This window comes from Podarcis erhardii (genome assembly GCF_964252035.2).
Source record: "Podarcis erhardii genome assembly, chromosome: 18".
NCBI lineage: Eukaryota > Metazoa > Chordata > Lepidosauria > Squamata > Lacertidae > Podarcis > Podarcis erhardii.
Genome location: NC_138516.1, coordinates 10,165,171 through 10,189,787, shown reverse-complemented (window position 1 = coordinate 10,189,787; position 24,617 = coordinate 10,165,171). Strand labels below are relative to the sequence as shown.

The 24,617-nt window shown below is 50.8% G+C and overlaps 1 protein-coding gene across 2 annotated transcripts in view; it reads right to left on the bottom strand.

Moving 5' to 3' along the window:
• Positions 1–4,631: 4,631 nt before the first annotated feature.
• The window catches only part of REXO1 (RNA exonuclease 1 homolog), a 38,990-nt gene continuing 19,004 nt past the window's right edge, over positions 4,632–24,617 (bottom strand). For both annotated transcript variants that reach the window (XM_081846043.1, XM_081846044.1), the window contains exons 6-16: positions 22,755–22,892; positions 20,978–21,101; positions 19,657–19,776; positions 18,679–18,816; positions 18,043–18,156; positions 15,713–15,786; positions 14,289–14,399; positions 13,057–13,172; positions 10,278–10,416; positions 8,113–8,233; positions 4,632–6,509 (exon numbers count right to left, since the gene is read on the bottom strand). In XM_081846043.1, coding sequence (XP_081702169.1) covers positions 6,421–6,509; positions 8,113–8,233; positions 10,278–10,416; positions 13,057–13,172; positions 14,289–14,399; positions 15,713–15,786; positions 18,043–18,156; positions 18,679–18,816; positions 19,657–19,776; positions 20,978–21,101; positions 22,755–22,892 — 1,284 coding nt within the window. In that variant the 3' untranslated portion in view covers positions 4,632–6,420. The remainder of the gene's footprint in view (positions 6,510–8,112; positions 8,234–10,277; positions 10,417–13,056; positions 13,173–14,288; positions 14,400–15,712; positions 15,787–18,042; positions 18,157–18,678; positions 18,817–19,656; positions 19,777–20,977; positions 21,102–22,754; positions 22,893–24,617) is intronic.

Here is a 24,617-nt window from a genome sequence, read left to right as displayed (position 1 = left end):
TGAAGTGCTGATCTGTGTAACCCCCCACCTTCCTGAAGTGCTGATCTGTGTAACCCCACCTTTCTGTGATGTATTCATGACGTGTTTTGCACTGTATTCTGGGACATGGAGGGAGTTTCAAAAACTCATGTCACCCCTTTCTCACTGTTCAATCTCGCCTTGAACCTGTTGCGCAATAAACTTGGATCTTCTGCAGTTTGCTCCTGTCTCCGGCTGAGCTCATTTTCCTCCGCAGGGACCCACGGACTTAGTCCGATGAGCTGGGTGGCAGAGCAGCCTCGCACCCAGATTTTTGCCGTAACATCATCATAAAATTCTATGTGCCTGTGAGCTTGCTTTCTCCCTCCCTCTCAATCCCATGTTTCTTGCATATTGCATCATTGTCTTTAGATTGTGAACCTGAGGCCTGGGAGCATCTTAGAACTGATTTTTCTTTCTTTTTGTAAACCTCTCCAAAATAAGCTACAAGATCACAGATGCTAATAAAGAAATGGATTTAGGCAAGTGGCAAGCCAAAAATGTGAACATCAGCGACTGATATTTGCCACACTAACTTCCATGTCCGGATAGTGCCATCGAAACAGCCATGCATTCATTTTTCATGGCTTTTTTTGGTATGTGGTTTGGCCCAGAAAAGGGCCTTTGCACATGTTCTTTGGTTGGAGAACTAGCTTGGAGGGAGAACAGCGCTTTGGGGCTCACAGATCTGGTCCGGGAAGAGCGGATTCGAGATGTGCGCATTGAAACAAGCAAACATCCGCCCTGGGTGCAAATAGTAAAAACTGCCAAAAAAAAATTAGTTAACAAGAGCACAGATGTGCTCAGGAGATCAATAGCTTTGCACCCTTCGGACGTGGCTCGCTAAAGAGCTTACCTCCATCCTCTAATCAGCTTCCCGATTCCTGATCGATCCGTTGGCTCGCTAAGCTCCCCCACCCCACTCCAAAAAAACCCTTTTTACGTGCTCTACGCTTTTAGATGACCATGCCCACCCCTCACAATTTGCTCCGGCTGTCTGGGAACAAAACATAGTTTTATAGGAATGAAATTGCCTTTCAAAAGGTGGGATCGATCACTCCCGATCACCCCTGACCCCAACGGCCTCGTGGCTGCGAGGAGGGGGTTAAGCTGAACGAAAGGATCCTGAATGCTTCACAGTGGGGGGTCCCCTCTAAAAAACCCCACTACTGGGACAGCCGAGCTGGGAGATTGCCCCCTTCCCAACTGCTGGCCTTCTGTGAATCAACATGACTTTCTACAGTCCTGCAGGGGGGACGTAGCGATTCCCCTATTTGGAAGGGCTGTGGGGTTTGGGGCTTTTTTAAATTTGGGGAAAAGGCAAGGAAGAAGTGGTTTATAAAAGGATGCACCACCAAGTAGCTACAGGAAAGAGCTTTTCTCCCCCTATCCTAACACTAAAACTCGCAGACTATCCAACGAGGCTGAATTGCTGGATGGTCCAGGCCAGGCAAAAGAATCACAGAATCATAGGAAGGGATCCTAAGGATCGCAGAGGGTCGTCGAGTGTAACCCCCTGCAATGGAGGATCATCGAGTGCAGAGGTTCCCAGACTTGGAACTTTGTTGTTGTTTAGTCATTTAGTGGTGTCTGACTCTTCATGACCCCCTGGACCAGAGCACCCCAGGCACTTCTGTCCTCCACTGCCTCCCGCAGTTTGGTCAAACTCATGCTGGTAGCTTTGAGAACACTGTCCCACCATCTCGTCCTCTGTTGTCCCCTTCTCCTTGCGCCCTCCATCTTTCCCAACATCAGGGTCTTTTCCAGGGAGTCTTCTCTTCTCATGAGGTGGCCAAAGTCTTGGAGCCTCAGCTTCAGGATCTGTCCTTCCAGTGAGCACTCAGGGCTGATTTCCTTCCGAATGGAGAGGTTGGATCTTCTTGCAGTCCATGGGACTCTCAAGAGTCTCCTCCAGCACCAGAATTCAAAAGCATCCATTCTTCGGCGATCAGCCTTCTTGATGGTCCAGCTCTCACTTCCATACATCACTACTGGGAAAACCAGAGCTTTGACTATACGGACCTTTGTTGGCAAGGTGATGTCTCTACTCTATTCCGAACTTAAAAATGGGAAGCATAATGCTGGTGGTCAGCAAAAGAGGTTCAAATGCCTCTCTCAAGACAAATCTAAAAAAATGTAGTATAAACACTGATGACTGGGAAACACTGGCCTGCGAGTGCTCCAGTTGGAGAACAGCCTTTGCCAACGGTGTCCTGGGCTTTGAAGACACTCGAACCCAGGACGCAAGGGAGAAACGTGCTAAGAGGAAGACACGCTTGGCAAACCCTCACCGGGATCTACTCCTGCCTGGAAACTTATGTCCCCACTGTGGAAGGACGTGGGGATCCAGAATTGGCCTCCATGGTCACTTACAGACTCATTGTTAAAACCGTGTTTATCGAAGACAATCTTACTCAGCTACGAGTGATCGTCAAAGAATAATAATAATATAATACAGTGGTACCTCGGGTTACATAAGCTTCAGGTTACATACGCTTCAGGTTACACACTCCGCTAACCCAGAAATAGTACCTCGGGTTAAGAACTTTGCTTCAGGAGGAGAACAGAAATTGTGCTCTGGAGGCGTGGCAACAGCGGGAGGCCCCATTAGCTAAAGTGGTGCTTCAGGTTAAGAACAGTTTCAGGTTAAGAACGGACCTCCGGAACGAATTAAGTACGTAACCAGAGGTACCACTGCAATAGTACTAGATTCAGATAGGTAGCCGTGTTGCTCTGATGCAGTCAATATATATATATAAATTAAAAAATTGTCCATTAGCACCTTATGAGACTAAGTTTGTTCTTGGTATAAGCTTTCATGTGCATGTTGGTCTTTAAGGTGCTACTGGACAATTTTATTATTATTATTATAGAATAGTAATTATTATTATTAGCCAAATATCACCTGATTGGAGATGAGCGTCCAAAGTTCCTGGCTGCAAACTGAAGCAATCTTCAAATGCAGCCACGGAACTGGCAAACTAAGGATGCTTTGGTGGCGATTCCAAAGCTGTCGCTGGAAGAGGGGAAGGGGAGAGATGAAATGGGACGACGAAATCCCCCCAAACACTGAACCGGTTGTCGATTCAGTGGGGAGCTTTCAACTCGGGGACATTTCTTTGCAATGCAGCCCCCTTCAGATGCCCCGAGGCGCAAATGGGTTGTGACAGGTCCGTCGATATCTCAGCGGGAGACTCTTGGCTGGCCAGCCACCCTCCCCGCTTCTGTGACCGTCCATCCCACATTTGCCGGCCAAAAGGAGCTTACAAGAGGAAAATTAACCGGAGAAGGGGTTTTAACGAGGCTCAGCACCCTGATCGATAGCGTGGACAATGGGAGGCTCTGGCGTAGGGGTGGCGATCGGGGGCTGACCCCCACGAGGAACCCAGCCAGGGGGGCAAACAGGCTTAAAATAGGCATGTTTAACGCAGCAACGTCTCCATCGCAAAAAGACCCGGCTGGCTCTGCCTGACCTCTGACCTCCACCTCCTGAAGGCGAGATGCCAGAGTGGACGGCCCAGTGGGTTTCATTCCGATTTTTCCTCCGCGATCCGGACTCCTCGAGCGAGTTGGGAGGCGACGTGCCGGGTTTCCAAAACCATGCCCGGCGTGTAGAGAGCCGTTAAGAGAGCAGCTTTCCTCCCAACGCCGGAACTCGTGAAGATGCGATGGAGCTGGAAGCTGGGGGATGCAGGGGAAACGAAAGGGCTTCTTCGCGCCGTGCAAACTATGCCGGAGCGAGAGAATGCAAATAGTGCAAACTATGGCACTCCTATCCATTCTGAAGGAAATCAGCCCTGAGTGCTCACTGGAAGGACAGATCCTGAAACTGAGACTCCAATACTTTGGCCACCTCATGAGAAGACTCTTTGGAAAAGACCCTGATGTTGGGAAAGATGGAGGGCGCAAGGAGAAGGGGACGACAGAGGACGAGATGGTGGGACAGTGTTCTCGAAGCTATGAACATGAGTTTGACCAAACTGCGGGAGGCAGTGGAAGACAGGAGGGCCTGGCGTGCTCTGGTCCAGGGGGTCACCAAGAGGCAGACACGACTAAACGACTAAACAACAACAATGGCACTCCTTCCTAAGGGAGTTATGCTGGAGCGAGAGAATGCAAATAGTGAATGCATTTTCAGGGCGGGGTTGAAGCCTGTGCCACTGATTGGCTCGCCTGTCGTGACATCACAGAGTGTTCATCCAATGGTGAAGGAGAATGAAGGCAGGAAGCTGCCTTGTGGACTCTCAGGAGGGGAATGGCTCCTCTTAATAGGAGAAACCCCCCCTCCAGTGGTTATCTGGGATACATACCCCCTATCTAAGAAGAAGCATTCGGCTGTTTCATGAGGGACTGCGTTCTTCCAAATTCTTGCACACACAGCTGGTACTTCGACCAAGTATGGAGGAAACCCAAGACCCTCTCTGATTTAAACTTGAAGGTTTCTGGCTTTTCGCAGGTGAAACGTTCGGCAAAGTTGTGGCCTTTCAAAAATAAAATCTCAGGATTATCCACACACACACACCGCTTTATCCCTGATACACTCTCCAGTAAGCAGAATAACACACACAGAGAGAGAGAGAATCTCTAAAACAACCAACCGTGCTTTCCACAAATAGCCAGGATTTTTTGTTTATTTATTTTTTTAAAAAACCATTTACAAAATAGTGTTAACAGGTTTTTACCACTTCTGCATATACAAAGTCTACAGAGCCCGTTTTTTTTAATTAACTGTACAGTGTTAACAAAACAAAGGAGATTTGGGAATCGTCAACCAGGGAACGGCTGAGGTCAGCTGTGGAGGAGGGCGACCTATGCTAAGGTTATTATTATTAATAATAATAATAGGTTCCCCCCCCCAGGGGCTGAGGAGACCTGCTTTCTCCTCTTATTACCCAGGAAGGAAGGAAGGAAGGAAGGAAGGAAGGAAGGAAGGAAGGAAGGAAGGAAGGGGGCAGATTGGGAGCAGCAAAAACATGGAACTGGTATTTAAAGGGAATGAACCGCTTCCGACGGCGTTGGGAAACATTTGAACTGAGAGAGCATTTTAGGTTCTCTCCTTAAATGAAAATTTGGGGGACAGAGGAGGGAAGAGTTTTGTCCGCTAAAATAGCTTGTAGTGCAGAATTGCCTCGTTTTAAATAGATAACCAACACCCCCCCACCCCACCCTGTCTTCTAACTCGCTCTGTTCCTAGAACATTGTTATTTACACTCACGGATAACTGAGCGTGTGTGAATTTGAGGAGGTGGATTCAACCATCAACACCCCTTTCTGTTTTACGCCAAGGCAAATATTTCCACCTGCATCCCCCCCCCCCCAAAGCGAGCTGGGTTAAGTTTCCCCACGGGGCGTTCACAGAGCAGCGATTAGCAATTATTAGGAAGAAGCGTTTCCTAGTGTTTTTTAAAAAGTCGTGGTTGAGCTTGCAAGTTAAGTGCGATATGCTCTGAACAGTGGAGTTCCCTGGATTTGCAGTTGCGAAGGCGGACGAATCGTAAGGCTCCCTGCAGCGACTCTGCCACGCTCATGCCCCATTTTCCACCCTGGAGGACTTGCGCAACTGCCGATTTGGGGTCTCGGGTGGCGGGCGGCGGATCCGTCGTGGGAACGACTGCCAGCCCCTTATCCGGGGCAATCCGATGGGGCAATCCTCTGCCTCGGGAAGGAGTCCGATGATGCAGGCAGCAGAGACCGGGGGGCCTGTTGCGCTGAGAGATGGGGTGAGGGAAACCCCCTCTTTGCAAGGGGGCCCATTTCCTGTGGGTCGGCACCAGCCGGCTGCACCGAAGGCCCCCAGTGCTCCTGGCGCGAGCGCAATGCCCTGCCATACCCACGGCCGGGACTCAAACGTATATCCATGCCGGCAGTTCTGCTGCCCTGCCAACCGCACGCCGCCTCCGCCTTCTCCCCTGGGGTTGCGGGTTTGGAGGCAGCCCGCTGCCGGATCGGAGCCCCCGCGCGGCTCGCCAGCGCCTCCGCAGCTTGCCCGAGTCACCGCGGCCGACTTCCCAACGTGTGGCAGCGCACAGGGAGCCCCACATTAAGTCCCCAAAGAAGAAGCGAAGTTTCTGTTTTTTGAGGTTCGCGAACGGGACGGGGTTTCGGGGAGTTAGGCGCCGCCCAGATTTTATCCTGGAGTTCTCCGGCGGGCCTACAGGTCGTGGGGGACGGGGGCATCACGGACAGCCTCGCGAGGTTGCACGCTTTCTCAGTGTGACGGCAGAGCAGTGGTGACGTCACCAGCAGCAGCTATGCAGGGATACCTGCGAACACAGAAGGGGGGGGAGGGTCCAGGGTCCCAAGACGCCGTTATTGTTATTATTATTATTATTATCATTATTGCACTGCACCGGTAAAAGCGGAAGAGGCGAAGGAGAAAGAACAGCGGTGGCCCCTCCTCTATCACCGCTTCACTTTCGCGTCTTCCTTGATCTTCCAGATCATCAGTTCCATGCACGCCCGGGCGTCCTCGCTCGAGTCGTGGCCTTCCACTGCCGGGAAGAAAAACAAAGAGAGAACGCAGGATGTTGTGACTCATCTTCTGGGGCAGTAGTGGCCAAACTCGGCCCTCCAGATACTTGGGACTACAATTCCCATCATCCCTGACCGCTGGTCCTGTTAGCTAGGGATGATGGGAGCTGTAGTCCCAAAACAGCTGGAGGGCTGAGTTTGGTCACCGTTGCCTTGGGGCGACCAAAGAGGGACTCAGGAAGATGGGAAGGAATTGGGGTGGGGCGGTGAGGGACTGCAATACCTCAAGGACCGCTTCTTTCCATATGAACCTACCCGGACCCAGAGATCATCTTCTGAGGCCCCCCTTCCTGTACCTCCTCCTCGAGAGGTCCGAAGGGTGGCAATATGAGAACAGGGCCTTCTCTGCAGTGGCCCCCCGTCTGTGGAACGCTCTCCCCAGGGACGTTCGCCTGGTGCCTTCATTATACACCTTTAGGCGCCAGCCAAAAACGTTTCTTTTTAACGAGGCCTTTGGTTGACCTCATCGGCATCCTATACCCTTTTAAAATGTGGCTCTTTGGGTTATTGTTCTTATTTTGAATTTACATATTGTGATGTTTTCTGTAAACCGCCCTGAGACCTCTGGGTATAGGGTGGTATATAAATTCAATCCATCTTGGCCCTTGGCTCTGGGACCTGTGTCCGGGCTGAACGATAGGGGTGGAGACGCTCCTTCAGGTATACTGGACCAAGGCCATTTAGGGCTTTAAAGGTCAGCACCAACACTTTGAATTGTGCCCGGAAACGTCCTGGGAGACAATGTAGGTCTTTCAGGACCCGCATTATATGGTCTCAGCAGCCGCTCCCAGTCATCAGTCTGGCTGCCGCATTCTGGATTAGTTGCAGTTTCCAGGTCACCCTCAAAGGTAGCCCCACGGAGTGCGCATTGCAGTAGTCCAAGCAGGAGATAACCAGAGCATGCACCACTCTGGCCAGACAGTCTGCAGGCAGGGTGGGTCTCATCCTGCATACCAGGTGGAGCTGCCCTGGACACAGAATTGACCTGCCCATCCATGGACAGCCAGGAGTCCAAAATGACTCCCAGACTGTGTGACCCCTGCCTGGCTCCCTGCACAATCTCTCTTCTCGCAGGGAGGGAACCACTAGAAGGCCCTCGGAGCTGGACCTCAGTGTCTGGGATGGACAATAGGGGTGGAGATGCTCCTTCGGGTCTACTGGGCCATTTAGGGCTTTCAAGGTCAGCACAAACCCTTTGAATTGTGCTCGGAAACGTACTGGGAGCCAATGTAGGTCTTTCAGGACCGGTGTTATATGGCCTCGGTGGCTGCTCCCAGTCACCAGTCTGGCTGCCGCATTCTGGATTAGTTATAGTTTCCGGGTGACCTTCAAAGGCAGCCCCACGTAGAGCGCATGGCAGGAGTCCAAGCGGGACTGTAAGGCTGTTCCTTTATGGGGGAAAAGGGCACTGGGGTGTGTGGAATTGGAGCTGTAGGACTTTAGAGAGGCTGGTGTTCAGTGGCCAGGGCTTTGCAGCTCAGGAGCGGAGAGGGCGGAAGGCGGACTGAAGACCCCACGGATTCCCTCCCTTGCTCCCCATCCCTCCCCCCTCCAAAATCTCACCGCTGTCCTGGATGATGCGTTTGAGGTAGTCGGCCATCAAGGTGCGCAGCGCCCGCTTGTAAGGCAAGCCCAGGCGGTGAGGGAAGACGACAGCCGTATCCACCACAGTCCCGTGGATGAGCTGCCGGGAGAGACGGACGCAGACGGGGTCAAAGGGTTTCCCTTTCTCCCAAGTACCGTATTTTTCGCTCTATAGGATGCACTTTTTCCCCTCCAAAAATGAAGGGGGAAAGTGTGTGCATCCTATGGAACAAATGCAGGATTTTGCTGAAGCCTGGAGAGCGAGAGGGGTCGGTGTGCACCGCCCCCTCTCGTGTTCCAGGCTTCAGGAAGCTATCTGCAAGCCTGCAGAGCCCGACAGGAGTTCCCTCCAGGCTCCGCAGGGTTGCGCACAGCTGCCTGCAACCTGAAGCCCAGGGAGCGCGGCGCTGTGCACCCCGGGCTTCGGGCAGCTCTCCACAAGCCTTGGGAGCCCAGCAGGAACTCCCACCGGGCTCTGAAGGCTTGCGGATAGCAGCCTACTGTCCCTGAAGCCAAAACAGCGAGACGGGGCGTGTGCAGCCCTCCGTCTCGCTGTTCCAGCTTTTGGATGGCTGCGCAAAGCCTCTGCAGGGTGGAGGCTACAAAGGATGTCCCCGAAGCCTCAAGCCTTTGGAGTGCAGCTGTGCTCCAAAAGCTTCAGGGATCTTTGAGGCTGGAGGTGGGGGAAAGCAGCACTTCCCCCCACCGCCAGCCCCACAAGCTCGGGGGGCAGCGGCAAGGCCTGCTATTGAACGCACCTTGAACGCACCTTGTTTTTGAGGGGGAGAACAAGAAAAAAAAATTTTTTTTCCTATTCTCCCCCTCCTATGATCCGGTGCGGCAAATAGAGCGAAAAATACGGTACCTCTGCTAATTTCTTCTGCACCAGTGGAAACCCTTGTGCCTCCAGGAATGTGTCCTCGGACCCCCCACTTGGGCCGGGCAATTATCTGGCTTCAACCTTGTGATATCATCGCTGGCTAAACATCGTAATATGTATACGGATAGATCGCGAGGCCCGAAATAAGGACCAGGCTATGCAGAGGCATTGGCTGGATTTGTGGTTTTCCCACGCTGTGATTTTTGCCATCGCCTGCTCTTGCAATCCACTGCCTGAGTTAACAGGGCTGGCCGGCCGAGTTAACAGGGGCTGCAGGAATCGAGAGAAGACTTGGCCGGCGTCATGGGTTTTCCCCCCACTGTGATTTTTTAATAGCCAGTGCTTTTTTCTGGGGGACGGACGGACGCAGGGGTACGCATACCCCTAAACCTTTTCTGAATCTAAGTTTGGCCTCATAGGTAAAGGGTAAAGGGGACCCCTGACCATTAGGTCCAGTCGTGGCCGACTCTGGGGTTGCGGCGCTCATCTCGCTTTATTGGCCAAGAGAGCAGGCGTACAGCTTCCGGGTCATGTGTCCAGCATGACTAAGCCGCTTCTGGTGACCAGAGCAGCGCATGGAAACGCCGTTTACCTTCCCGCCGGAGCGGTACCTATTTATCTACTTGCACTTTGACGTGCTTTCGAACTGCTAGGTTGGCAGGAGCAGGGACCGAGCAATGGGAGCTCACCCCGTCATTGTGGGGATCCGAACCGCCAACCTTCTGATTGGCAAGCCCTAGGCGCTGTGTGGTTTAACCCACAGCGCCACCCGCGTCCCCTCCCTCCAAATAGGGGGCGTCTTATAGACAGAAAAATACGGTGATTCTTATTATTCAAAAAGCGAGCTCCTATTCACATGGAGGAAGCCTAAAAGGCCATTCACCGTTAATAACTCATTCTCAAATTGGCCCCCTCTCTAAAAATCAGATTGCCCCCCCCCCCCCCTTGTGGGGCATGTGTGTTGGGAATCAGGGAGATAGAAGGTATGCTTTGAAGAATTGAGGCTCTGGGAATAAACCAGGTTGGTGGATACGGCGACGGGTTTGGGGTTTGTCTGTAGGACTGGGGGACGGGACGCGGCGATGGGTTTGGGGAATACCCGCCTGATCTAGCGTTGCTCAGTTGCTTCAGTCTGGATGGGCTGCAGGGCACAGACTCCTCTCTTAAGCCGCTCAAAGGGGGAAAATGCGGCTGATACATCGCTGCCTGGCTTTCCCCAGAGCAAGCAGAAGGCAGAACTGCCCCGCCAGAACTGTCACGTTACCTTCAGCGCAAACAGGTCGCTTTCCAGGCTGTGCCCGATCAGGATCGTGTCCGAGCTGAACATGCTCAGGAGGACGGCTTGGACGTCCCGCAAGGTGATGGAGGCGTTCTCCAGGTCCGCCTCCGTCACGCCGGAAAACCTGCAGAGGCAAAGATCAACGTCGTCAAGGAAATGGGAATACTCGCCCTTGCAAAGGCAGTCGTACAAAATTGCTGCTTGATCAAGGTGTTGATGCGTTTGAATTCTGGTGCTGGAGGAGACTCTTGAGAGTCCCATGGACTGCAAGAAGATCCAACCTCTCCATTCGGAAGGAAATCAGCCCTGAGTGCTCACTGGAAGGACAGATCCTGAAGCTGAGGCTCCAAGACTTTGGCCACCTCATGAGAAGAGAAGACTCCCTGGAAAAGACCCTGATGTTGGGAAAGATGGAGGGCACAAGGAGAAGGGGACAACAGAGGACGAGATGGTGGGACGGTGTTCTCGAAGCTGCCAGCATCAGTTTGACCAAACTGCAGGAGGCAGTGGAAGACAGGAGGGCCTGGCGTGCTCTGGTCCAGGGGGTTACGAAGAGGCGGACACGACTAAATGACTAAATAACAAGGCGTCTCCCGGCAGCTCTTTTGAGCAGAGATGGAAAGAGGACGCTGCCCCCCCCCCCCCGATGAAGGAAGAGGAATTGCCACAACGTTAAGGGGCTCTGCGGAAATGGCAAAACTTGCAGGAAGATTAAGAAACAAAGAAGAACTTTTATTTTTATTGTTTTTATTATTTATACCCCGCCCATCTGGCTGGGTTTCCCCAGCCACTCTGGGCGGCTTCCAACAGAACACTAAAATACAGTAACCTATTAAACATTAAAAGCTTCCCTAAACAGGGCTGCCTTCAGATGTCTTCTAAAACTTTAAGAACGAATAGGAAAATTTAACAATGTATTTAAGAGAACACTGTAAACAACTAAAAACCGTAGCAGGGTTTGATGAACACTTGTAATGTATTCAGAATTAAGGTAAAAAAAAATGGATTATTTAAGAAAAATAGAGAAAATAAGTGAAGCAGTTGAAAAAAAGATTGATAAAAATGGTAACCATCAAAGGGCAGAGGGGAATCGAAGGGTTTATGGAATCCTAAATGATGATGTTGATGTTTAATGTTTGAATTTAAATTTGCAACATAAAACTCAACAAAAAAAGATTTGAAAGAAAGAAGAATGAATGGGGGAGATGCGTGGATTATCTAAAAAATTACTGTGAGCAATTAAAACACATTAGCAGGATTAATTTAAAAGCAAACAGTTAAAAGCTGGCTTTGGAAGAAATGTAGAGAGCGACAAACAAAATGATTTAAGGGGGAGACGCAAGTTTTGAAAATGTTTTTTACGAGAAACCAAGAAGGGGGAGGAGGGAAGTCGAAACAAGTACGTTACGTAAATGTCAATTGGTGATGATTATTGTCAAATTTAAAATTGACAATACAATTTATGTATGAAAACAAATGAACAAAATATCCACTTTTGAGAGTTATAGGCTAGTCTCCAGTTCTCCCTTTTTGTAAACCCGTAACTTACTCGCATTTGACTTGTGAGCATTCAGATAATAGCAAAATAGATAATCATTGAAAAGAGAGGGGAAGGGGGGGGGGAGAGAGAGAGAGACTTTGGCAATCCTGCCTGACATTGAACCCAGTGTGTGTTTTGACTATATGTAATTTTGGCACAGTCCCCAGAATGTACAGGCTATTTGAAAGACCATATGCCCTCATACGAACCTCTCATATTTTCTATGTTTTTAGCTTTTCCCTCCCATTTTATCTGCATAAGCTGGCCTTGGGTCTAAGGCTGAGAAAAAGGAAGGAAATAAACAAATACGTAAAAGAGAGAGAGAGAGAGAGAAAGAGAGAGAGAGGGGGGGGGAAGGAAGGAAGGAAGGAAGGAAGGAAGGAAGGAAGGAAGGAAGGAAGGAAGGAAGGAAGGAATTTGCCCCGTTTCATTTTGGAGCAGAGGAAACAAACAGTTTGGAACTTAAGGGGAAAACTAAAATTGGGAGGACAGGAAGTCAACTTACGGTCTTTTCTTTTGCGAAAAATCAATAAACAAGATTTTTAAAAAAGAAAAAGTAAGCTGATTTGCCTGGCCTGCCAGAAAGGCTGCTGTGTGGGGGAGATGGAGGCATTGGAGTCAGAACTCCTGGTTTAGACAGGCCAGCAATCTGAAGGTTAAGAAGCTGGGCGCGGTTTGCACCTAAATGCTTAATAATAATAAATTTTATTAATTATACCCTGCCCTCCCCAGCCAAGACCGGGCTCAGGGCAGCTAACACCAGGTATAAAAACAATTGATTGAAACACAGGTTAAAAACAAGATTAAAATACAGTAGTACCTCGGCTTACATACGCTTCAGGTTACAGACTCCGCTAACCCAGAAATAGTGCTTCAGGTTAAGAACTTTGCTTCAGGGTGAGAACAGAAATCGGGCTCCGGCGGCGCGGCAGCAGCAGGAGGCCCCATTAGCTAAAGTGGTGCTTTGGGTTAAGAACACTTTCAGGTGAAGAGCGGACCTCCGGAACGAATTAAGTACTTAACCCGAGGTACCAGTGTACAACATTAAAATGCAGCCTCACTTCAGTAGAAACTCAAATCAAAATGTCAAATCTTCACCAAGGCCAACTATCCAGACTGGTCCTACGTGGGCCAGAAAAAAAGCCAGGGAAGTCCCCAGATAGGAGTTCCATCACAGAAGGAGAAAGGAAAAAGGAAAGCATTAAGATCTCTGATCATTCTCACCGAGTGTTGTAGTCCACGACTTTGTGGTCAGGCTTGACGAAGGTGTCGTAGACAACTTTCAGCTCTGAGTTGATCACCGTGACCCGGGTCAACTCCAGGCCTTGCTTGGTGTAACACTGTGGGAACCGAAGAAGAGGAGAGAGATATTGGAGGGGGGTGTGTGTCTCAGAAAGCCTCCCTTGCCGCAGGCAGACCTGATCTCCTATTCGCCAAACCCTCGCCTGATTCAACAACCCAGAGATTAAACCGATTTGGGGTCCAGAGAACCAGGAATCAAAGGAGGGGAAAAAGAGATTTCTGACAACTTTCAAGGCTGCTTCTTCCGGCCGACTGTTTCCCAGCGGTTAAGGAAGAGAGCTACGATTTAAGTTATCTTTTTTCAGAACAGACACGATAGATATAGATAGATGATAGATAGATAGATAGATAGATGATAGATAGATAGATAGATAGATAGATAGATAGATAGATAGATAGATATAGATAGATGAATGATAGATAGATAGATAGATAGATAGATAGATAGATAGATAGATAGATAGATAGACAGACAGACGATAGATAGATGATGAGAGAGAGATGAGATGATAGAAAGATAAATGATAGATAGATAGATAGATAGATAGATAGATGATAGATAGACGTACAGACAGATGATAGATAGATGATAGACAGATAAATAGATAGATGATAAAGATAGATAGATAGATATAGATAGACAGCCATACAGACAGATAATCGATAGATGATAGATAGATAGATACGATGATAGATAGAAAGATGATAGATAGATAGATAGATAGATAGATAGATAGATAGATAGATATAAGATAGACAGATAGATAGATAGAGTCAAGCCTTGGTCATCAAACAGAATACAGAATGCGTTCGATTCCCAGAACCGTCCCACAGCCAATTCAAAGGTGCGCCGGATGTTCGGCTTCCAAAAATCGTTCAAAAACCGGAACACTCACTTCCGGGTTTCGACCACTCGGGAGCCGAAACGTTCGAGTTCAAAGGTGTTCAGCTTTCGAGGCTCCACTGTATTTCCCGGCAGTTAAGGAACCGAGCTACGGTTTTAGTTAACTTTTTTCAAAACAGGCAGACAGAGAGACAGAGAGACGTTCGAAGCTGAAAGAAGCAGCCTCTTTCGAGCTGCCTAAGCCTATGATTTTAATGGCTATCGTTTTTCGAAACCGCCCCAGTTCGCCCCAATCGAACGCTCCACCAACCATTTCGCAGTCTAAGGCGTAGATGCCCGGGTTTCCGTCCGCGCTGGGCACCTTCTCAAAGGTCTTCACGAAACCCTCCAAGCTCTCCTTCCTGCCGTCGTGAACGTGTTGCTGAAAGAGGGAGGAAATCAGAGAGACAAAGAGGGAAGGAAGACTGCTTATTTCACCTCACCTGGCTTTAGGAGGACATGGGCTTTGAAAGCGGATCGGGACAAATTTGTGGAGAAGCCTCCAGGCTTAAAGGCAGTCTATCATCATCATCATCATCATCTTATTAGAATTTATATACCACCCTATACCCAGGGGTCTCAGGGCGAGTCACAGAATAAAATCAAGATATATAAACACAAAATACCTAATAAAAATAAAAACAACAATCCAATAAAGTAAAGGTCAAGGGACCCCTGACCATTAGGTCCAGTTGTGGCCGACTCTGGGGTTGCGGTGCTCATCTCGCTTTACTGGCCGAGGGAGCCGGCGTACAGCTTCCAGGTCATGTGGCCAGCAGGACTAAGCCGCTTCTGGCGAACCAGAGCAGCGCACGGAAACGCCGTTTACCTTCCCGCCAGAGCAGTTACTATTGATCTACTTGCACTTTGACGTGCTTTGGAACTGCTAGGTTGGCAGGAGCAGGGACCGAGCAACGGGAGCTCACCCCGTCATTGCGGGGATTCGAACCGCCGACCTTCTGATCGGCAAGTCCTAGGCTCTGTGGTTTAACCCACAGCGCCACCTGCATCCCTAACAACCCAATAACGCCCCCCCCAAAAAACCCCACATTTTAAAAGGGCATAGGATGCAAAACAGATCACCCAAAGTCCTGGTTAAAAAAGGAACGTTTGTGCCTGGCGCCTAAAGGTGTATAATGAAGGCACCAGGTGAACCTCCCTGTGGAGAGCATTCCCACAAACGGGGAGCCACTGCAGAGAAGGCCCCGCTCTCGTGTTGCCACCCTCCGGACCTCTTGAGGAGGGGGCACACGAAGGAGGGCCTCGGAAGATGATCTCAGGGTCCAGGTAGGTTCATATGGGATGAGGCAGTCCTTGAAGTATTGCGGTCCTGAGCCGTTTAAGGCTTTGTAGGTCGAAACCAGCACTTTTAATTGGGCCCGGAAACAAATTGGTAGCCAGTGCGGTCGGACCAGGATCGGTGCAATATGCTCAAACCGTCTTGCTCCGGGGAGCAACCTGGCTGACGTTCACACGGACCGGAAGGGCTCCGCAAGGTTTCAAGCATTCCCAGTCCTACCTGGGGATTGGGAGGGGGGCAGGACTGAGCCTGGGACCTTCTGCCTGCAAGGCAAGAGCTCTACCAGTGAACTACGACCTGCGGCTAGATCTAGCAACCACGCTTCTACCCCCTGGGGCTCCGTGACGGAGGATGGGCGAGATAAAAGGAAACCAAGGAAATTTGAAAGTACTTACTTTTGCGACTTGGCACCCGGGGGAACCCACAGCTCCCGAACAGCAGTTGTAATGGGTTTCCCAGCCACCAGGAACTGAAAGGAAGGGGAAAGGGTGAGCAAGGAGGACACTGTGGCTTGGGAATCAGCAGCAGGGCATTTCCCAGAAGGTACCAGCTGAACGATACACAGAGGCTGGCCTTACTTGCAATATTTGCATCCTGCTTTTCTCTCAAGCACTCAAGGTTTTAAATTAATAGTAATGATGGTGATTGTTTACAACCAAAGGGATGAGATAAATAAGGGGAAGGAGCCGGGGAGGGAAGAGGAAACAGCAACGCTCAAAGCATGGCTCTTTGCCGAAGCTGCATAACGACTAGGTCAGGGAATTGAATTGGTCTGGTACATTATGGTGCTGGAGGAGACTCTTGAGAGTCCCATGGACTGCAAGAAGATCAAACCTCTCCATTCTGAAGGAAATCAGCCCTGAGTGCTCACCGGAAGGACAGATCCTGAAGTTGAGGCTCCAAGACTTTGGCCATCTCATGAGAAGAGAAGATTCCCTGGAAAAGACCCTGATATTGGGAAAGATGGAGGGCACGAGGAGAAGGGGATGGCAGAGGACGAGATGGTTGGACAGTGTTGTCGAAGCTACCAGCATGAGTTTGACCAAACTGCGGGAGGCAGTGGAAGACAGGAGGGCCTGGCGTGCTCTGGTCCAGGGTTTCACAAAGAGGCGGACACGACTAAACGACAACAAATATTTGTTCTATCCCCTCAGTGTCTCAAAACACTCAAAATCCATGTATTCCTTCCCCACGCCAAACCGTTTTCAGCCTTGTACAACAGTCCTACCAGGTAGGTCACCCTCAGAGAATGCGACTTGGCAAGTTTCAGGGTCTGCGGAGGGATCCAAACACAGGATCCAGGACCTCTGCCTGCCTGCCTGTTGAACAAGGCGGAAAAGGTTCGCTGAATTCTTTTTGGTGCCTGCGAAAAACATTTTCGTTCAGGCGAGTCTGTCCAGACACGCAGAATGTCAAGGTCTCCTTTAACCTGTTGCCGATTTCATTTCATTTCACTGAATGTTCAAAACAGCCTCTCTTTTTTTACCAATAACTTGGTTATTCTATTCCAGGCATAGGCAAACTCCAGATATTTTGAGACTACAACTCCCATCATCCCTGACCACTGGTCCTGTTAGCTAGGGATGATGGGAGTTGCAGTCCCAAAACATCTGGAGGGCCGAGTTTGCCTATGCCTGTTCTATTCTCTTTGGAAATCCCTTTGAGGGTTTTTTTTTGGAGGGGGGGTGGAAAGGCTTTTACAACCAAGCGGTGTAGAAATTCTACCAAATATGCAAACGGGAGGTTGCGAACTCTCCTTCCTTAGAGGTTTATAAGCGGAGGTTGGATCCGTTGTGGATGCTTTGAGATTCCGGCATTGCTAAAAATAATCCTCCACTCCAGAAAGAAACAAGATCGTTGCGTTTTTTTTAAGAAGCATAAGCAGAAGTTTAAGAGCTGTGTGGGAGATGGAAAAAAGATCGGTGGACGCTGAAGAATATTTATGACGCAGTCAAAAAATGGCGTTTCGCCAAGACAGGCTGCAGGAGAAAAGAGAAAGAGAAAGATGGGGGGGGGGGAGATTCAGGAATGCATGAAGAAGAAGGAGTATGAAACTGAAGTTTGACCTGACAGAGCCCCCTGATCTATTTGATTTATTCTGCTAGCCTGGAAAAATAAAGGACAATGATGATTAATTTTGTCTTTTTGTCTTCAGGTGCTGAACAGGGCTGTCCTGGACTAAACCCACACACAGAGAGAAACCAGCTTTCAGTCGGCTTATGAGAATCATCAGAGATCGCAAAGAAAGGAATAAGATAACAACAAGATGAAGAAAATATACAAAGAACTATCTGGTTTGAACTGGATAGAACTGATTAAGGAATGCAGTAAAATAAGTGAAGTCTGGAAATAGCCGGAATTTTGGACTCATGCGGAGCTTGATATATGGGTACTCCGAAAAAAATTAAAAATGTGGCTGTATAATTTGGAACCAATGTGATTTGAATAATATGATGTGAATGGCCTGTCAATAAAAATTATTTTTTTAAAAAAAAAAGAGATTCCGGCATTGCGGGGGTTGGGGGTTGGGCTGGGTGACCCTCAGGGTCCCCACTCCCAAGCCACGAGAAGCAGCAGCTCTGCGCAATTCTCACGGAAGGCGGAACAGCGCAGGGAGGCCGAGCACCGACAGAAGATGCAAACTGCCGCAAACACCCACTCTTCTGAGCTCCTGAGGAGGAAGGGTAAGCTGCGGGAGGAAAGGAACGCAAATGCAATGCTCTACCTCTCTGCTTGCGCAACTTCCCCCAGTGGTGGACGCATTCCTCCTTGCGGACGCAGTTCCCAGACGGCGTCACCATGTACTCGGTGCCGCAGCGGCAGCAAACTCTGCAGGAGCCTTGAAATTTGGGGAAGGGAGGGAAGGGGAGGGGGAAAGGAAGAAAGAGAGAGATTCAATGAATTACCATGGTTTTTCGCTCCATAAGACACACCTGAACATAACAGGCACCTAGATTTTAGAGGAGGAAAGGGGGAAAGCCCTGTTTTCTGGGGGAAATCAGCTCACAGTTGTGCAGCTTCTTTTGCAAAGGGGAAAAGCCCCGGTTTTTTGAGGATCAGCTCAAAGTTGTGCAGCTTTTTTTGCAAAGGGGAAAAGCCCCGTTTTTTTGACGATCAGCTCAAAGTTGTGCAGCTTCTTTTGCAAAGGGAAAAAAAATCCTGTTTTTATGGGGTTCAAATCCCGACTCAGTGGGTGAACCTGCCTCTCAGCCCAACCTACCTCCCAGGGTTATCACTGGCGATAAAGCGGGGAGGAGGAAAACGACACAGGAGGGGTTACAAATGCAACGGATCGATACTATATGAGGATCGCTAAGCCAGAAGCGCTTGCGGGTCTTGCCCCTCTCCCCACGGAGCTTACCGTCGGTCGATTTCTTCTCCTCCGCGTTGAAGACGACGGCGCGGCCCGACATCTCGGGGCACGGCAGGGGGTACCCGTGCTCCTTCAGGTCCTCCTCCGTCAACACGTACTCCTTCAGCCGGCGGTAGAGGGAGGCCCCTGAGGGTGGCAAAGAGATCGGCTCACTCAATAAAACCGGCTGAGCCGAGACGTTATCCCCTGCTCTCCTGGTTTCAGAGGGATCGCAAAGGTTTCGCGGTGTTCTGCTCGGTCCCTGCTCCTGCCAACCTAGCAGTTCGAAAGCACGTCAAAGTGCAAGTAGATCAATAGGTACCGCTCCAGCGGGAAGGTAAACGGCGTTTCTGTGCTCTGCTCTGGTTCGCCAGAAGCAGCTCAGTCCTGCTGGCCACATGACCCGGAAGCTGCACGCTGGCTCCCTCGGCCAGTAAAGCAAGATGAGCGTCCCAAAATGTTCAGGGGTCCCTTTACCTTTTTACCACAACTGGAACTAATGGTCAGGGGGTACCTTTACCTTTAGGGACGCGGGTGGCACTGTGGGTTAAACCACAGAGCCTAGGACTTGCCGATCAGAAGGTCGGCGGTTCGAATCCCCGCAACGGGGTGAGCTCCCATTGCTCGATCCCTGCTCCTGCCCACCTAGCAGTTCCAAAGCACATCAAAGTGCAAGTAGATAAATAGGTACCACTCCAGCGGGAAGGGAAACGGCATTTCCGTGCGCTGCTCTGGTTCGCCAGAAGCGGCTTAGTCCTGCTGGCCACATAACCTGGAAGCTGTACGCCGGCTCCCTTGGCCAATAAAGCGAGATGAGCGCCGCAACCCCAGAGTCGGCCACGACTGGACCTAATGGTCAGGGGTCCCTTTACCTTTTTACCTTGCTCTGGATTTAGGGATTAAACGGCCCCGAGGACCTCATAAGGCAGAAAGGAAGGGGGCGCAGACACAGACACACACAGAGAGAAGACACAAAGAGGAGCCTACCTTTTAGGTCCTCCGCCCGCAACTGAGCGGCCGCAGAGCGGTTCAAGGTGAAGCTTGTCTTGGCTGCCAGTTTGCCTCCCAGCATGGCCTCGTGAGACACCAGTTTCCGGTTGCCAATCCCTGGGAAGGGTGAAGGAGCAGGGTACGAAATGGGCACGTTAGTGAGCGTTTCTGAAAGCAGGCTCCAGCCAGGGACGCTCGAGTCCTCAAATTTCTGCGCAACCAGATGCAGTTAGCAAGCCGTAGCTCAGAGCAGGCCCACTGAAATGAATGAGCATGGCTAAATTGGGTCTGTTGTTACTCAATGGCCTGGACACTGAGGTCCAGTTCCCAGGGCCTTCTGGCGACTCCCTCCCTGCATGAAGCGAGGTCACAGGGAACCAGGCAGAGGGCCTTCTCGGTGGTGGCGCCCTCCCATCAGATGTCAAGGAAATAAACAGCTACCTGCCTTTTAGAAGACATCTGAAGGCAGCCCTGTTTAGGGAAGCTTTTAATATTTTTATTATTGTATTTTAGTATTTTGTTGGAAGTCACCCAGAGTGGCTGGGGAAACCCAGCCAGATGGGTGGGGTATGTACCGTATTTTTCGCCCTATAGGACGCACCGTCCCATAAGGCGCACCTAGTTTTTTTGGGGGGGGGAAATAAAGGGGGGAAAATTTATTTCCCACCCAGGCAAGGGGCTGGGGCGGGGGAAGCCCGACCTTCCCCCGACCCCAGCCCCCAGAACAGGCAACTCTCCGCAAGCCGCGGGAGCCCAGCGCCGGGCTCCCACGCCTTGCGGAGAGCTGCGCCAAGCTTGGGCGCGCTGAGCTCAGCACGCGCAGGCTTCAGCGTGCAGGCATCTCTCCGCAAGCCGCGGGAGCCCAGCACCGGGCTCGCGCACAGCTACCCGAAGCCCCGGCGCAACTGCTCAGCTCGCTGGGGCTTCAGGATAAGAGGCAGCTCTGCGCAAGCCGGGGGAGCCCTCCCGCGGCTTGCGCACAGCTACCCGAAGCCCGGGCGCGACTGCTCAGCGCGCCCGGGCTTCAGGGTGCAGGCAGCTCTGCACAAGCCGGGGGAGCCCAGGAGGAACTCCTGCGGGCTCCCAAGGCTTGCGGATAGCTTCCTGAAGCCTGGAGAGAGAGGGGTCAGTGCGCACCGACCCCTCTCGCTCTCCAGGCTTCAGCGAAAGCCTGCATTCGCCCCATAGGACGCACACACATTTCCCCTTCATTTTTGGAGGGGAAAAAGTGCATCCTATAGGGCAAAGAATACGGTATGTATAAATAAATACAACAATAAAAATCTTACAAAATAAGCAAGCAAGAAAAGATACGCACTGCGAGCATCGTGCGCGGGGCTGGGAAGGGCGCTGCGAAGCTTCTTCAAGGTGTTCACCGCCACGTTCAGGTAAATGTTGCGGCTGGTGCTGCGGTCATAGACCACCTTCTCCTCCGCCAGGGCCTGCGGACGGCACATCGTTGGCCGGGGAAACAAATGAATAAATACCGCCCTCTGCAAAACGGGCTTCGTTTCTGCAGGTGGCTTGTTCAAACACGCACACAGACTCTCTGTTCTCTCTCTCCTCTGGCCAGGGAATACAGTGGTGCCTCGCAAGACGAAAAGAATCCGTTCCGCGAGTCGCTTCGTTTAGCGGTTTTTTCGTCTTGCAAAGCAAGCCCATTGACGGCTTAGCGGATTAGCGCTATTAGCGGTTTAGCGGATAAGCGGCTTAGAAAAAGGGGGGGAAAGGGAAAAAAACCCGCAGGAACTCGCAGGACATTTTCGTCTTGCGAAGCAAGCCCATAGGAAATTCGTTTTGCGAAGCACCTCCAAAACGGAAAACCCTTTCGTCTAGCGGGTTTTCCGTCTTGCGAGTCATTCGTCTTGCGGGGCACCACTGTATTTCCAGCCAGGCAAAAGGCACTCAAGGGAAGGGGCACAGCGAGGGGCATGGCCCCAGGGAGCCTCGAAGGCCGGAAAGCTCATCTGTTTGCTGGTGAGGATTTTTATGTTCTTTATGTTCTTTAGTGCTTACTTCTGGCTTTGTTCCGTGTTATTTCCTGTTATTATTTCCTAGATATTGAAATATGCGGTCAAGGGGTCTGGAAACTAAGCCTGGTGAGGAACGGTTGAAGGAGCTGGGTATGTTTCGCTAGGACTCGAACCCGTGGCTTCAAGATATATGAGGAAGGAGATCCAGGCTAAGTTATCAGGGAAAACTCTCTGGCAGTAAGAGCTGTTCGACCGTGGGACGGAGGTGGTGGTCTCTTCTTCCTTGGAGGTTTTTAAGCAGAGGTTAGACGGCTGTCATGGATGCTTTAGCTGAGATTCCTGCATTGCAAGAGGGTTGGAATGGATGATCCCTGGGGGTCCCTTTCCAACTCTACCATTCTGTGATTCTACTCCCAAGTCTCTTTGAGATGCTTTGGTGTAAAAAGTGGCCAATAAAAATAGAAAGATGGTCGATTTTGCTCACTCACTCCGTTCCCAGTTCTTCCTCCCACCAATCCTAGGTTCACGCCCAGCCACTCCACGGTCTTAACAGATAATTGGGACTATAATTCCTGGGAGCCTGAGCCAACACAGCCAAGGCGGAGGACGACGGGAGCTGTGATGCGGAAGAAAGTCACCCAAGAGGTGCAGCGGTTGGGCAGGGTTTGTTGGGCTTCCCGTAAATGAGCGGCAAGCTATTAAGCATCCAGAATTCTTTTCGTACCCCACCCCAAATAACCCCCCGCTCCTCGGTCCAGTATATCTGAAGGAGCGTCTCCACCCCCATCGTTCTACCCGGACACTGAGGTCCAGCGCCGAGGGCCTTCTGGCGGTTCCCTCCCTGCGAGAAGTGAGGTTGCAGGGAACCAAACGGAGGGCCTTCTCGGTGGTGGCACCCGCCCTGTGGAACACCCTCCCATCAGATGTCAAAGAGATAAACAACTACCAGACTTCTACAAGACATCTGAAGACAGCCCTGTTTAGCGAAGCTTTTAACGTTTGATGCATTACTGCATTTTAATATTTTGTTGGAAGCCGCCCAGAGTGGCTGGGGAAGCCCAGCCAGATGGGCGGGGTATAAATAATAAATTATTATTATTATTATTCCTCAAAGATACGAACCTTGTCGAACGCTTCCTGCTGCGAGGTGCACGACTTCAGGCACTCGTCGATGAAGAGGTTGAGGTATCTCTGCCGGATGTTGGTGGGAACCTTTGCCCCGAATTCGGTGGGGATCACTGGCCTTTTCAAAGTAGCACTCTGGGGGGAGGGAAGGGGGGGAAGAGGAGAGATTCGCCTGAGGAATTCGGCCGACGCATCGCCCGCCCCTTTTCCCAGCAGGCTACTGGGATCTGTGGGGCTACGGCATGTGCAACTGGCCCGTGAGACTAGGAGACCTGGGTTCAGATTCTCACGCTCGGTCATGTTGGGTGACCTTGGGGGGCTAAGCAGTCATCTTGGGTCCAGCCTACCTCGCAAGGCTGTTGTGAAGATGAAAGAGGGGCGGGGAGGAGATCCGTGGCCTATGAATGTACTGAACAAATACATGTGGAATGAAGGGGAGCTGAAGGCTCCCCGGACACTGAGGTCCAGGACCTTCTGGCAGTCCAGGACCTCCTGCGAGAAGCCAAGTTACAGGGAACCAGGTAGAGGGCCTTCTCGGTGGTGGCGCCTGCCCTGTGGAACGCCCTCCCGTCAGATGTCAAAGAGAAAAATAGCTACCAAACATTTAGAAGATATCTGAAGGCAGCCCTCTTTAGGGAAGCTTTTAATGTTTAATACAGTGGTGCCTCGCAAGACGAAATTAATCCGTTCCGCGAGTCTCTTCGTCTTGCGGTTTTTTCGTCTTGGGAAGCACGGCTATTAGCGGCTTAGCGGCTATTAGCGGCTTAGCGGCTTTAAGAAAAAGGAAACAAACTCGCAAGAACTCGCAAGACCTTTCGTCTTGCGAAGCAAGCCCATAGGGAAATTCGTCTTGCGGAACGACTCAAAAAACGGAAAACTCTTTCGTCTTGCGAGGCATTCGTCTTGCGAGGTATCACTGTAGGTTATTAAACAAATAGAGTGGCTGGGGAAACCCAGCCAGATGGGCGGGGTATAAATAATAAATTATTATTATTATTATTATTATTATTATTATTATTATTATTATTATTAAGGCACACAGGCACGGTTGGACTTTGCCGCACAAGGGCTAAAGTGATTTCCAGCCTGGCCAACGGTGAGGTGAGGATGGGAACTGTGGTTTGGAAACCTCAGAAAGCCCTGCCAGACAGTCCCTCTCCTGACCTAAGGAGTATCTCCACCCTCATCGTTCAGCTCGGACACCAGGGTCCAGCTCCGAGGGCCTTCTGACGGTCCCCTCCCTGCAAGAAGTGAGGTTACAGGGAACCAGGCAGAGGGCCTTCTCGGTGGTGGCACCCGCCCTGTGGAACGCCCTCCCTTCAGATGTCAAGGAGATAAACAACTACCTGACTTTTAGGAGCTAGGCAGAGGTCGCACAGCCTGGGAGTCATTTTGGACTCCCAGCTGTCCATGGAGGTGCAGGTCAGTTCTGTGTCCAGGGCAGCTGTCTCCCAGCTCCATCTGAGACCCTCCCTGCCTGCAGACTGTCTCGCCAGAGTGGTGCATGCTCTGGTTATCTCCCGCTTGGACTACTGCCATACGCTCTATGTGGGGCCACCTTTGAAGGTGACCCAGAAACTGCAATTAATCCAGAATGCGGCAGCTGGACTGGAGACTGGGAGTGGCCGCTGAAACCATATAACACTGGTCCCAAAGGATCTCCACTGGCTTGCAGTACGTTTCCAAGCACAATTCAAAGTGCTGGTGCTCATCTAGAAAGCCCTATTATCACCTCACTACTTCCAACGATGCCTATCTGCAATTCTATGCAGCCCAGCGCATTTCACAACCCATCTCTGACAGAAGCCCGGGGAAGACACAGAAAACAGTCTGCCCTCCGCGTTCTGCATGCTCCCTTGT